Source organism: Cibotium barometz, chromosome 5 (genome assembly GCF_041138505.1).
Source record: "Cibotium barometz isolate CiBa-2024 chromosome 5, ASM4113850v1, whole genome shotgun sequence".
NCBI lineage: Eukaryota > Viridiplantae > Streptophyta > Polypodiopsida > Cyatheales > Cibotiaceae > Cibotium > Cibotium barometz.
The window spans coordinates 22,396,600-22,412,507 of NC_141050.1; the positions used below are offsets into that span (position 1 = coordinate 22,396,600).

General features: G+C 36.3%; 1 protein-coding gene across 1 annotated transcript; it reads right to left on the reverse strand.

Annotated features, from left to right (window-relative positions):
- Positions 1 to 8,695: 8,695 nt before the first annotated feature.
- Positions 8,696 to 13,490, reverse strand: LOC147638207 (peroxidase 63-like). Its single transcript, XM_086798119.1, has 3 exons — positions 12,984 to 13,490; positions 12,615 to 12,780; positions 8,696 to 9,295 (listed from the first exon to the last, which is right to left on the reverse strand). Exons 1-3 carry the CDS (start codon positions 13,395 to 13,397, stop codon positions 8,832 to 8,834), a joined length of 1,044 nt encoding a protein of 347 aa, XP_086654245.1. The 5' UTR covers positions 13,398 to 13,490; the 3' UTR covers positions 8,696 to 8,831.
- Between the last annotated feature and the right edge of the window lie 2,418 nt (positions 13,491 to 15,908).

Genomic DNA, 15,908 nt, shown 5'->3' on the forward strand with positions numbered 1-15,908 from the left:
CAATCTTTTTTTGTAACCTTGCACATCCACCTTTGGAGAATTAATGGATCTTAAAACCCCTGATTTTCACCTATGAAAACTACCAAGGGTTGAATTCTCAAAGGACATAACACTCTATAATTTTGAAGCCTCTTTTATTAAATATATTTTTATGCACGTAATCTCTTGAGCTGCCAACCCTCTTGTGTGCAAAAAGAGAATGATGGCAATGCAATACAATAGTCATTGCATTAATGATTTTAGTACTTTTCTCCATATTACTACATATCTATTCCTATATATTTGGGCCATCAAACATCTATCACAAGACCATCTACACTCACCAAAATATTTATGCATTACTACAACCTACATAAGTATGCATGTATTTCTGCATGACTATTTTCACAATAGTATATTTGCACGACTATTTGCACTTGTAATTGATAACAATGAGTGCATGGGGCATTAAATAATACAATCAACCAAAATGCAAGAAGAAAAGTTTATAGACATGGAAATGGTGGTTGGTGTGTCTTGAGTAAAGAAGTTTAACTCTTCAATAAATAGAGCCTTTAAAAATATAAGGTATAAGACCTTTGTTTAGAAGTTTTCTACACAAGGTATCAAAACTTGCTTAGATTGGGTGGTTTGCTTATAGATCTTTATGTTGATTAATGTGGGCTATGAAGATTTAGGAACACATGATTATTTCCTATTCTTTTGCTTATATTTTTGACTTAAGAAAACTATACGGATAGTGTTTCTTAAGGGTTCCTTTAAGAAAGATATAATGTTGTGTGAAACTCCTAAAGTTATTTGTTAGGTTCATCACTCCTTACTTTTACTTAGGTTTCTTTATATCTTCTCACGAATCTCAAGTAGCTATACGTAATTTGTAATATCAAATGACCATCCTTATATGCTCACAATTTTTTGATGAGCCTCATTGGATGGTGATAGAAAATACTGTATACAAGAAAATTACCATTTTTTTCACCTTTGCTTGTGTGGCAAAGTTAATGCAATGCACCAACTTTTCATATGCAAACAAAGTTTTTAAAAGTGGATGCATTGCATTGAATTTGCCACACAAACTTAATGTTGTGCATCAACTCGATGCACACCATCAAGTTTGCATGGCAAAGTTGATGTAATGCATCAAGTTTGAAAAACTTTTAAGTTGCAAAGTCAATGCATTGCATCAACTTTGCATTTTTAATATATGTAAAGAAGAGCCATTACATCAACTTTACCACACAAACTTGATGTTATGCAAAGAAGAGGCATTACATCAACTTTGTCGCACAAACTTGACGTTATGCATCGAGTTGATGCATAACATCAAGTATGTGTGGCAAAGTTGATGCAATGCATCAACTTTGCATACATATACTTAAAGTTGATGTGTTGTATCAACTGCATATCAACTTTGCTATACAAACTTGATGTTGTGCATCACCTCAATGCACAACATCAAGTTTGTGTGGCTAAGTTGACACAGTGCATCAAATTTTAATACATTTATAAAAAAAAGTTGGTGTAATGCATCAACTTTACATACAAAAATATATTTTCTCAAAGTTAATGCATTTCATTAACTTTTCCACATAAACTTAATGTTGTGCATCGAGTTATCAAGTTTGTGTGTTAACATAGTGCATCAATGTTGTATACACAAACAGATTTTCTTAAAGTTGATGTATTATGTCAACTTTACTACACAAACTTGATGTTGTGCATCAAGTTTGTGTGGAAAAGTTGATGTAGTTCATCAACTTTGTATACACAAACAAAGTTTTAAAAAGTGGATGCATTGCATCAACTTTGCCGTGCAAACTTGATGTCGATGCACAACATCAAGTTTCTGTGAAAAAGTTGATGTAATGCATCAACTTTACATACATAATCAAATTTTTAAAAACATGTGCTACTATAATAAAACATGAGACTCTGCTATTAAAAACAAAACTAGAACTATTTTTTATTTTTTGTGTAAACTTTTTTTAAAGAAAAATACTTTACATACCTGATTTATCTTTTAAGATTTATTTCAAATTGATTTTTGTTATTAAAATTTTATCCAGTGGTGGACATAAGTACATTCTAAATAGTTTGTCTAACATCTAAGCTAACAAATATTAAGAATGTTATATCACCTTCTCACATCAACACACGCAATATCAATAACACATGGCATGGCCAATCGATTTTTGTAGTACTCGCATGGTATGACAATTTTTAGAAGTTATATAGCATGATAATTAAAGAATAACTTTTTTTAATTATTACATCATGATCACTATTTTTGGCATGCTTATGTGAGTAAAGTCGATGTACTACATCAACTTTGCTATGCAAACTCGATATTGTGCACATTGATTTTGTGGAAAACTCGATGCACAAACATCAAGTTTGCATGGAGAAGTTGATGTAGTGCATCAACTTTGTGCAAGAAACTATGCTTTTTTAGGGCTAAAATACTAGTCACCTCATATGGCCACACCACGCATGCCTTTTTGGGCTTGAGGTCACTAAATAACCACCAATTACACCATCAACTTTGTGCAAGAAACTATGATTTTTTAGGCCTAAAACACTAGTCGCCTCATATGGCCACACCACGCATGCCTTTCCTTTTTGGTGGTCACTAAATGACCATCAATTACACCATCGAACAGGTAGAGAAAACCAATGAGGTTTTACTATAACAGCCCTCAATGCTTAATTAATCATTTGATTGATTTGTTTTCTTCTCCATATACTTGACTTATTTTTTGAAACTAGTATGCACTTATTCTTTGCTAGGAAAAATCATATTTAAATATATACATTTTATTATTGATTCTGTGTTAGTCCTTATATACTATTTAATTAAAAATGTAGATACAACTATGTACAGTTACGAGAAAGAGAAAGTGCATTGTAGTTGAAAAGGATAAGATCCAAGTGTCCTTTATTCATATGTATGTGAAGGGTGCTATAGAACTACCAGATGAAGATCAAGAGGTGGAAGCAATCTCCATTGATGTGAATGAGAAGTTTAATGAGCATCAAAAGAACCTATGCCACCCCTCTCTCTGATAAGCGTTAGATCTAGGAAATCTAAGCCTTTTAGAAATGGATAAGTTTGAAGAAAATGGATGATAGGTAGAGGAATTATGAAGAAAATGGATGATAGGTAGAGGAATTATGAAGAAAATGGATGATGAAGAATTGCTAGACTAATTTCCTCAATCATTAAAATCAAAAGTGCAAAATGGTATTATGAATATCCAATAAAAACATTACCCACATACATGCAACTGAAGAAAGCCTTTGTTAAGAGGTTTAAAGCTATAGGAAGTGATGAAAATGCAACTAGGAAAAATAAAGTAAGAGAAGAGGATAATAATGAAATTTAAATCCATAAGAAGTGATGAAGATGCCATTAAGCAAGATGTGAGACCCCTACCCCTCTATCTATGGCATCAGAATCACAATAAGGGTAGAGAGACTAACTCAGGGCATCATATCATAATGTCTTAATGCTTGTCTATTCCATTATCTCCTCTTAGTCTGACAAGAACAATTTTTGTGCATGAAAGTTGAGGCTCAACGAGATGTTATGACTCCTCAATTATGAAGACAACTCTTCTATCCTTATTTATAATTGCTAACTAAACTACTCACGTATTTTTTTTCTCGTTTTAATAACAACACAAGTTTGTTTCGTTTGGAAAGTACCCATAACTCGAGTCCACATCACTACCCACTTTCCACTATTTAATCTTTTTTCTACTTTGACTATGTCTATAGGCTTTTAGCCTAGACATGTCTATAGGCTTTTAGCCTAGACATGTCCAATCCCCTGGGTCTAGTCTTTTGTCCACCATTGGACCTATGGAGCTGGTGTGAACTCAAACATCGACCATAATTGAAAATTTTCTTTTTACTCACACATATCACTTAAAATGAGTTCACACATACACTCCTTTGAAAAACAATCCTTTCAAAAGATAACATACATCATCCATAACATGTATATATCGTATGTCCATACATCACAAACCACAAGTGACACATCAGTGTCACATCATCATCATCTGGTCTCACCATGACCGTGATTGTTAAACCAGGATGATACACTCTTAGATATCATGATAATCAGAGGATCCCTAGAATGTTCCACATCCACCTCAACACAAGACTGTGTTAAATAATCCTAGAAGTTGCTTCTAGTGGTCGTCACCTGAGCATAGCAATGTTTTTTAGCAACGTTTTTGAAAGGAAAATGTTAGGGGTTTTAACAAATCTCAGCAACATTTTTGCAGCAAAAAAACGCTGCTGAGCAATATTTTTAGCAGCGAAAAAACAGTGCTATACTGTAAAAATGTCTTGCTTTTTGCTGCTTCTTTTGTCGCCGCATTGTTTCTATCTTTTAAATGTACTAAACTTGGTACTCTAAGTTTTTTGTAGGTTTATGTATAATCTATTACTTCTACCTCTCCTACCCTATCCTCCTCAAGCTCAAGCAATGTATGTCTTCTCTTTTCCTTCATGTCTTATGTAAACAAGCTTTCCATGAAAGCTTTCTTGTGAGTGTTTCCCTTCTCTCTCCTCTCTTTTAAGTTTTTATTTTCTTCTTTTTCCCTTCTTATTGAAGCTTAACCATTAAGAATGTTTTCCCTTCTTCTTTTTCCCTAATTAAGAGCTCTCCATTAAATCCTCACAAGGTAAGAGATCTTGATTTTTCTTAATACTTTTTCTTTCTTAATTTGGTGTGATTTTGTAGGTTTTCAACACATACATGCCTCACAAGGTAAGAGATCTCTTTCTTGTATGTTTCTTCTTTTATGCTTTTACATGTTTATATAGGGTTTGTAAGTTTTAGGGATTTTAAGATTAGGGTTTGTTATTAATACTTTTTTTCCTTAATTTGGTTTGATTTTGTAGGTTTTCAACACATACAAGCCTCACAAGGTAAGAGATCTCTTTCTTGTATGTTTCTTCTCTTATGCTTTTACATAGTATAGGGTTTGTAAGTTTTAGGTCTTTTAAGATTAGGGTTTGTTATTTTTTCCATGCTCTCTGGATAGCCTTTTGAGATCTATGCATCTCTTAAGAGGTGGACATAAAGCTTATGCATGAGGCTAGTGCATAAGTCTTATGCATGAGACTCATGCATAAGGCCATATGAATAAGCCTCATCCATGAGGCTTGTACATAAGTTTTATGCATGAGGCTTATGAATAAGCCACATGCATGAGACTTGTGCACAAAACCTCATGCAAAAGGGTCATGTATAAAGTTTATGCAAGTGGCTTATGGGGGTAATACCATAAGCCTCTATGCATAGTCTTTAGAGAGCTATGCATATCTCAAGAGGTGGCCATGCATGAGACATATGCATTAGCCATATGCATAAGCCTCGTGCATGAGGCTAGGACATAAAGCTTATGCATGAAGCTAGTGCATAAGCCTCATGCATGAGGCTTATGCATTAGCCATATGCATAAGGCCACATGCATGCCCTTCATGCATGAGGCTTAATGCATAAGGCTCATGTATAAAGCTTATGCATGAGGCTTACGCATTAGCCATAAGCCTCTATGCATAGTCTTTAGAGAGCTTTGCATGAAGCCTATATATTAGCATGCCGGGTAGCTTCCAATGCATGTCGGGTGCTACCTAGGCATGCCGGTAGCTTCCTAGGCATGCCAGTAGCTTTCAATGCATACCGGGTGCTTCCAATGCATGCTAGGTACTACCTAGGCATGTCAGGTGCTTCCAATGCATGTTGGGGGCTACCTAGGTATGTCGGTAGCCTCCAATGCATATCAGGTGCTACCTAGGCATGACGGTAGCTTCCAATGCATAGTCTTTAGATAGCTATGCATAATGAGGCCTATACATTAGCATGCGGAGTAGATTCCAATGCATGCTAGGTATTGCCTAGGCATGTCGGGTATTTCCAATGCATGCCGGTAGCTACCTAGGCATGTCGGTACTACAAATAAGAGTTTTAAGTATTTATGTTTCTTCTTGGATAGATGGCAAATAACTTGCGATGCAATGCTACACGTGAAGGAAGAGTAGATATCCCAACAATCTTTGTAAGTATATATTAGCCTCAAACTGTATCTTATCTTTTAATTAAATAAGGTTACCTTTAATAACAACATAATTATAATGTTCATTTGTTTGTATGTCTATAGCTTGAAGCAGTGGACGTCCCCCCCACGCAAGATGAATATGATTTTACATTACAACGAGATTTTGAAGCTCTCTTTGAAAGGGTGCAAGACAAAGGATCGATTGTTATTATTGGAGGACATGCTCGGCAAGCATGGCAAGTAAGTACATTCCTAAAACCATAACCTTTTTGTTTTTGTAAAACTGATTTTCACTTGTGTTAGTTTTATTGTGTTTTAGAATCATGTTACTAGAAATAGTGTTACCACAAACGGTGGTGCAAATGTGTAAGAAAGAAGTAATGGAAATTTGAGAGAAGAGGGTGAAGCTGCACAAGGTACAATAATAATCGGAAGGCATGAGATGTAGACTCCCTCAATGTGGCCCCTAACTCCATAGATTTTCATTATGCTTTATTTTGTATATAACCTTTCTGGACTCATACACTTATGTAATTTCGCCAAGTATTATAATAGAATTACGATATTTACTAACCATGAATTGCAATTGCTCTTTTTTTTGTATTTGTAAAGTTTTATATTACATGTGTCCATGACGATGAGTAGGACATGAACTTGTGTTAGTTTATTGTATTTGTATTTTTTTTAAAAGCTAGGCAGATAGGGAAGTCATGTGATGACTCCCCAGTCTAGCCCAACTTTTTTTTAATGCAATTCTATCGTTGTCCAGTAGCAGTGAAATATTGTTGCTGTGAGTAGCGATATTACGCTACTATTTTTGCTGCTGTGAGCAGCGATCCCGACAGTGAAAAATAGCATCTTTTTTAGTAGTGAAATGGGTCCGACATCTCCCTACCCTTCTAGCTATAATAGCACTGATATTTTCATTGCTACATCCTCATTCTGTTGTAGTGTCTTGGTACTGACATAAGGAGCCACGATGGCAATGGTCAATAATAAAGCAGTGGCTGTGGCATCCTTTCTCAGGGAATACATATGCCCGATTTGGGTGCCCATTAGAAATCCTTACGGATGGGGGGAGGTCTTTCAGGAATGACTAGATTGAAGCTTTGGTGCAGAAATTAAAAATAAAGCATGCTATGTCAACTCTCTATTATCCCCAATGTAATGGTTTAGTAGAAAAAACTAATGGACTGCTTTGTGGATCTTTGTCTAAGCTAGTGGATACTATGAAGAGAAAGTGGGATGTGCATTTGCCAGAGGTCCTATGGGCCTATAGGACAACTCACAAACTCTCTCCTGGTTTTACACCTTTTCAGTTAGTTTATGGAATTGAGGCTATTTTGCCAATAGAATTGGAAATCCCAAGCCTTCGCACTAAACTATAAATTTGTGTGGTACCTTCACATGGATCCACAAATAAATACATGCATCACATGAATATAAATTATTAAACAAATAAGCAAGATTCCAAACAAGATACACCATATTCATATTCAAAGTAGGGTAAACCATTCACAAGCTTGACGAGACATCACAGCTCTCCAGTCGAAACTCCATCAAACTGAGTTCCTCTAGCCACACATATCATGGTGAAGTTGAGAGCTCCCCTTCTTGGGATTGTTCCCAAGTCTTAATTCCATAAGTCAATCCAATCAACTTTGCTTAAGGCTCTTTGCATACAAAGAAGGTCATTCTATGACCATTAGTCTACTTCTCTTATTCATGCCTTATCCTTATGTCGAGAATCTCTAAGGTTTTTTGATCATTCTAAGACCATTAGTCTACTTCTATTATTCATGCCTTATCTTTTACGTAGAGAATCTCTAAGATTCTTTGATCATTCTTAATCATTTCCCTACTCGTATCATCTTTACAAATCTTAAGGACTTAGCCGTTATGACTTGAAATATATCTAATCCTTGCTTTTCCTGCTCTTAACTTTGATCTTAGACCTTATTCATCACCAAGAGTCATTTGATTTGGTCTCTTTAGTGCACACAAGAATCTTTTTTAAAGGTATAACCTTGCACTTGATTAAGGATTAATTAGAATTTCTCACTCTAAAAATATGGAGAGTTTGATTCAATCTAACCATATTTAATATAATTTATTTTTTTTAGAGTCACCTCTAGGGGTTTTGGCCTAAACTTGACCTCAATCCTAGGGCCACTTTCCGTTTTCTCTCTAGATTAAGGAAGACCACACTAACGTGTCTAGAAAGATTGGAAGGAGAAATTTAAAAAATGAGGCCAAAAGAAGAAACTAGCAAAGATACGAAGAAAAAAAGACTAGCTAGGAGGCTAGGAAGAGGACTAAAGCAACCCAAGGAGAAGCTAGAAAAAGAGACAAGAGGAAGAAAACTAAGAGAAAAGCCAGGAAGAACATTACAAACACAAAATCCATATTGAGAAAGCATCCAAGCAGAAGAAACTAGCAAGAAAGCTATGATAAAGAATCCATGCAAAAGATGGAGGAACAAAACTAGCAAGAAAGCTATGAAAAGAATGAGTGGCAAGAAAGCCATGAAAGGAGGGGCTATTTAAAGACCCATGAGAAAGCCTGAGAACAAAAAACAAGAAGGAAGTACTTGCCAACTAACTAGAAGAAAGATTATTGAATAAGTAGACAAAATCAGTGAGCATTTATTATTGGAAAGTGTATTTTAAATGAAAGAGAATTGAAGCAATTTTACAATACTTATTGGCATGTTTCCTTTTTAGAGGAAGAGCTTGTGTACAAAAAAGGAAAGGGCGTTTAGTCGATGAAATCGAGAGACGGGGGGTTGAAGGCGAAGTCGGCGTTGTGGGAGTTTCGGACCCAGCACTGCTGCCGGATCTGGCCCTGGGTGCCGGAGAGGACGCCGATTTTGCCCATCTTTCGCAGTGACTTGCCGAACTGCTTGAAGAAGGCGGCCTGGTCAGCGGCGAACTTGTCGACGAGGGGGCGGGTGCGTGGGTCGTCGTAGAGCGAGACGTCGGAGGTGAAGGCGCCGTAGCCCTGCTGGAGGCCCTTGAAGTAGGCGTTGTCGAACACCAGCGCCGTCAGCGCGTCGTTGAAGAACTGAACGTCGGCGTTGAAGTGCGGGGCCTTCAGCTTCCCATTCAGCGTGCAGTTGGCCAGCAGCTGCTGCCCGTAGCCCTTGTGGTAGGTCTTGTCCACTGTCGGGTAGATGCGGTTGGATATGCTGGAGCAATGCCCCTGCCCGATCGTATGAGCTCCTGCGCGCTCCAAAAAAAATAAAAAAATAAACATATTTTTCAACCAATCAAAATAAGTACAACTCTTTTTTTTCCCTAAATCTTTACAATATCCCAGTTTTATAATTATTATATATATATATATACATATATATATATATGAAAAAGCATTCCTTAAAATAAGCGTTGCTTAAAATCTCTGTTGGTTTTTCTTGATTCTGGTTGTTACAAATACACTAGAATGTCGTTTTATGCCTTTTCTTTCGAGCACTTGCACATACCCACGTCGCCCCTTGTTTGTTTATTAGCATGACATTAAAATTTTAAACGAGCTTTTGTTGATTGAATTAAAGTGGCTTTTATCAATATCATAATAATTGAGATAAGATCCACTCCCATTTCTAATAGAATTTAGACTCTAATGAGATTGCCCAAATCCTCATATCTTTGTGTCTACATATTAGCAAGCTTTCACCACGAACACTTTTAGCACACCATCCCACCACATCTTTAGTAAGTCATGCGCAACCTCTAATAAGCCAAACTTTAGCACTATGTTTATACGTTAAAATGCATGGTTAACTTACTTCATCTCAATTGTCCTTACCTTGAGTTCTTTAGAGCTTGAGATCTTGGATGGGCCATGTCCCACCGCTTAAGAGTTTTACTTTCTCACATAGTTCTAAAATGCTCTGAGGTTTTGGTCCTAAAAGGGTCTTTGTGTAGGTCATCTCCTTGCTTCCACTCTCTTGCGTATGATTGAGTTTGCAAGGGACTTTACATACCTTTTTTGATGTAAAATGCTCAACTTTTGAGGGCCTTTACACCTAGAATTACACTGTGTAGCTCACCAACAAGTGTCATAGGTAATGTTGCATGTTGAAAAATGATCTCAAGTCTTTGTCCTAAAAGGGTCTTTACACTATGTAGCTCGTGAGAAAGTGTCATGGGTAGTGAACATTGCATGTTGAAAAATGCTCTCAAGTCTTTATCCTAGAAGGGTCTTTACACCTAGCTTTACACTATGTAGCTCGTGAGCAAGTGTCATAGTTAATGTTGCATGTTGAAAAATGCTCTCAAGTATTTGTCCTAAAAGGGTCTTTGTGTAGGTCCTCTCCTTGGTCCCACTCTTGAGTAGGATTGAGTTTGCAACAAGGGAAGTGAACAAGTGTTATAGGTAATATATGTTGCATGTTGCAAAATGCTCTCAAGTCTTGAGCCTAATAGGGTCTTTGTGTAGGTCCTCTCCTTGGTCCCACTCTCGAGTACGATTGTCGTTTTGCAAAGGACTTTACATACCTTTTTGATATGATTTCTTTCCCTAGTCAATATGATTCAGCTTTTAAGGGCCTTCACACTCAACTTTATGATGTGTGGCTTGTGAGAAAGTGTCAGGGTAATGTTATGGCTTGTGAGAAAGTGTTATGGGTAATGTTACCCATTGCTCATCATGGGAATTTTCTCCCATGCTAGAAATAAAGCCAATCAAAATAAGCATGAGTATCTGTACCTTGGCCGATTTTTCTATCAAAATCATACACATCAACCGGGTTTATAACTAAAATTGCTAGAATTTTAGTTGTTCAGGCCAACCAAGAAATCGTTCATTTTCTTTCAACATAGTCATTAAATTTGCAGTAGTGTATGGTTTTACTAGCACTATGACTATTACAACACCCACATACCTAAAACCGATTTCATGAGAGTGTTTGAGAAACTATTTTTGGGAGAACCTGACATCAATCCTTATGTTCCCTTCTCCCATCATTTTTTTTCACACGTTTATCCAATTATAACTAAATCTTTTGAGGAGGTATGTTCCCTTCTCCCATCAATTTGAGAAGGCTTTTATAAAAATGAAACAAGTTCTAGGCTAAGCTGAATGTGTCTTTTTCTGGAGCCTGCTTCACCAGTGTTTACATCATTAAAGCTTCCATTCATTTATGAACACCAAAAGCCTAAACGTGTTTTAGCTCATTGGAAGAAAGCCTGTGAGTGCACATGTGGCAATGTCCAATTTTAGCACACCTTGTGCCTCGAGTCTAGTCTTCCAAGGCCAGGAACTTTTTTAGCACAAAAAAGGAATAATAATCTCGCAACATGTTGACAACCAAATATATCTCAACAACAAAGAAAGATCTTAAATAGAGCTCATTCCAAGTTAAAATGAAACCTTTATATTAATGTTTGGAGTGGCATGCTTGAATTGATTGATCTATGACACGCACGCACGCACGCACACGTATATACCTACAAGGAAGGCAGACGCCCGCCTTCAATTAGAAGGTCAAATTTTTTTTAACCTTAGCTAGCCTTCAAATTCACATAAATATACATATGTATATAATTTTAAAATAAAAATTGATGACCTTCTACTTGGAGTCCAATTTTAGAAGGCTTGGAAGGATTTTTTGCTCTCTGAAGGCCTCAAATTTCAGCACTGCCTACAATCAATTCAACTCTTTTATATATATATATATATATATATATATATATATATATATATATATATATATGTGCAATTCAACTCTTATAGAGAGAGAGAGAGAGAGAGAGAGAGAGAGAGAGAGAGAGAGGTAGATATATAACACTCCTATACACACAGAGAGAAGCTTTTAACGTTGTAAGAACAATCTCAAGAAAACAATCCCAAGAGACCGAAATGATCGAGAGAGAGAGAGAGATTGAGAGGTATATATATATATATTTCACCCCTATACAGAGAGAGAGAGAGAGACAAACAGATATATATATATAACACGTGCGCACATATATACCTACGTGCAATTCACCTCTTTCTCACACATATATACCTACACCGAGACGATCTATAGAGAGAAAGAGAAAGGTATATATATATATATAACACTCCTATACACACAGATTTAGATTTATATATATATATATAACACTCCTATACACACAGATTTAGATTTAGATTTATATATATATATATATATATATATATATAACACTCCTATACACACAAAGAGACACAGATTTAGATTTAGATATATATATATATATAAAACACTCCTATACAAGCGCACATATACACCTATTACATACAGATCTGTGTCAATCTGTACACACAGATTGACACAGATGTATGTAATAGGTGTATATGTGCGCTTGTATAGGAGTGTTTTATATATATATATATATATATATATATATATAACACGCGCGCGCGCACATATATACCGACGTGCAATTCAGCTCTTTCTATATACCTACACGCAATTCAACTCTTTCAGATCTGTATCTATTTTCTGGTTGTTGTTGTGAGGAAAACAATTAGTATGTTTTATTTTTTTTCATGTGTGCTAATAATAATTACCAGAGAGAGCGACCAGATCCACCTCGTCTAGCCCGACCTGCTTGAAGTTTTCAAGCAACCCATCAACCGTTAAGTTGAAAGCCGGAAGAAAGGTCTGCGAGCTGTCCGCATAAGATGTCAAGGAGTCTCTCCGCCCCAGCTCAATCTTGTACACGGGTCCTCCAGCCTGCATACATCAATTTTAATTAAAACAAACGATATATTAATTTAACAAACAGCTGGAGAACAATTAATACTCAATGCGTTAAGCTTAATCAAAGCTAGATTATCCTTCAGCTCCCCACATAAAATGAGCCTGGCCAGAGTTTAATTAGGTCTCTTAATTATAATTACGGCTATGGATTTTCCCATATGTATACACACTTATACCTGCTTGATGGAATAGATTGCCGCCAGAGCAATAATGTCTGCACACGAGACGGTGTAGGGGCACTTCTTTTCCACCCTCTCTTTGATATCATCAAGCACAAAGAAGTCGCCTATACTGAAGTTGATACTTGCATCCTTCTCTGCTGTGCTGTTGGTGGTGGAGTTGATGAGCACGGAGCCATCACAGCCCTGCACAAAGCAGTCATGGAAGAAGAGCCTCAACACAGGCGCAGGGGTTGTGTCATCCAGTGAGCTGTAGTAGGCAATCCTCTCCTCTACAATCTCCTCCAACATTGGGCATGTTTTCTTGTAAAAGTTGAACTTTAGGCTTGGAGTGAGGTAGGGTGAAGCATGGCACTGAGTGCTCAGCGTTAAGAGAAGAAGAGAGAGCATGAAAAGAAGGTGGATCTTCATGACTTGATGTGTTTTGGGGTATGTGTGTGTGTGTGTATATATGGATGGGGGTTTAACAAAGGAACACTCAAACAGGGTCACCTTTTAACATTTCTTATCACATAGTACCTCCCTCCTTCCTCACCGTCCAACTCACTATAGAAAATTGGATGCTATATCCCTCCCCTAAATGAGATTATCATAAGGAGAAATTGGTGACCTATGCGTTGCCACTCGTGAACAGGGCAGGTCGAGGAGTTGGCATGTCGTCAATCGAGCATTCGTTCCGCCATGTGACTATTCCCGAAATAGTGTGCATAATATTAATTTTTTTTAAATAACACATGTTACGCATCATCTTTAGCCACATGCCAAGCCTTCGTTCAACCACGTAAGTTATTCCCAAGGAAACATTTTAGACTTTTAAATTGTAGTAAATGTTGATCCACTGTGACAATTGTGCAAAGAGTTGTATTTAGATTTCTGGTAAGTATATTTGCATTTTTTGCTAACTTATTGTGTTGTTTACCAAGCAAATACTACATAACCTCTCAAGTAGTGTTAACCAGTTGAAAATATATTTACATTTTTTGCTAACTTATTATGTTGTTTACCAAGCAAATATTACATAACCCCTTAAGTAGTGTTAACCAGCTGCGAATATATTTACATTTTTTGCTAACTTATTGTGGTGTTTTACGAAGCAAATATTAAGTAGTGTTCTAGAAAAGGTAGTAGCCTCAACTTATTCTTCAACCAATTGAAATTTAAAAAGGTTGGTTGAGAGCGTCTCAAAAATGAATTGAGTGGGTTGACAAAAAAAATACAATAGAAGTGTAAAACTTTAAAAGTACTACAATTTTTTATCAATTTTTGGCATTCATGAAAATGAAGAGGAAGTCTTTTTGGGAAAAAAGTTTTCGAAAGAAAGTCTATCTTTCTAAAAGACGAGTAACCTCATCCATCTTCGACGGGTAGGAGCCTACTCCTCCTTGAACCTCCAAACTGTGTGCCCAAGCCTCCCAATTCTTGCCACGTAAGAGCCCAATGTATCTCATCCTTTATATAATATGTAGAGGTATAGAGAAGGCAAAAGAAAGAATGATGGAGACCATACTCCAATAGTGATGAAGTGGATAAATCCCACTTAGTCTTACACGTGAATTTTTTTAGGGGCTAGGTCCGTTATAAGGCCAATAAAGCTTTTTTTTTTAAATTGTCTTCATATTACAAGGCCAATATGCATTTATCAATCACTACAATTTGTCTTGGGACCTTTTGAAGTGGCCAAATCTAAGGATGAGCGCTACATGGAATGCGGAGAGAATCGAGAGATATATTATTATTATTATTATCGTGGGCGGAGAGAGGCCTTAATCAACGTGCTGAGATTGAGTGAGAGGCGTTGACAATTGGCGCATAAAGGGCCAAATCCTTAGTTGAGGGAATAATTGTTGGGTCAAGAGAGCCTTTGATTATTCGGTCAAGCGAGCCTTCGATTATTTATTCCTACGAGATTCCTGTTTAAAAAAGGAGCGCATTTTTTAATTAAGGCTTTTTTTACTAGCCTTATTTCATGCATTTTATTGAGACCTCAGCAAAGTAGAAAACTGCCGTTACAACCGGCATTTTAGAAAAATGCCGTTACAATTTATCAAGATTTAAATACCCTTACAATTTAAAATGTTATATCCCTCTAGTACCTTCCAATTTATCAATATTTAAATGCCCTTCATGCTTTTTTGGAATGGTGAATCCCCAAAATCTCTAGTACCTTCCAATTTATCAATATTTAAATACCCTTCATGCTTTTTTGGTGAATCCCCAAAATCTCTCCAAATTTTTGAGATTTATATATTCATTTGCTCTTTTGAATAGTGTATTCCGAAACAAATGCAAAACCTCTTTTCTCAAAATGAGTGACCCAAAGGCTCTGGGGGTCACTCATAAATATGTAAGAATAGTACGTGGGTTATACAAGGGATTTTTAAAATCCCATTTTTACACATTTTTTATATACAGAAAGGTACCATTTAAAGGGAGTATTCACAGGTTGAATAGAAAAAGTGTATGTTTTATTCATGAAAAGTTCACAGATAAGGGATTTTTATAATATGCCTTGAATGCACATGATACAGAGGCTTTTCTTATAGTGAAGCCCCCGAGCCAAGGCTAATAGATCACACCTCAAATTGATTTGTAACTTGCTTAATAGAGAATGAATGATAAATTAGCTCTTCTAAGTCTATTGTAAGTATGAAAGGATGTAATACTTTTTGAATAATACATACATACATATATATATATATATATATATATATATATATATATATATATATACATATATATATTGGTCCCCAAAAGAAAGATCACACCTCAAATTGACCTTCAAAAACAAATGCAAAACCTCTTTTCTCAAAATGAGTGACCCAAAGCCTGTGACCCAAAGCCTAATAGATCACACCTCAAACTGACCTTCAAACTTTCAAAGCGTCAATGTGAGGTGGGTTATGTTGGCTTCATTCTCACAAG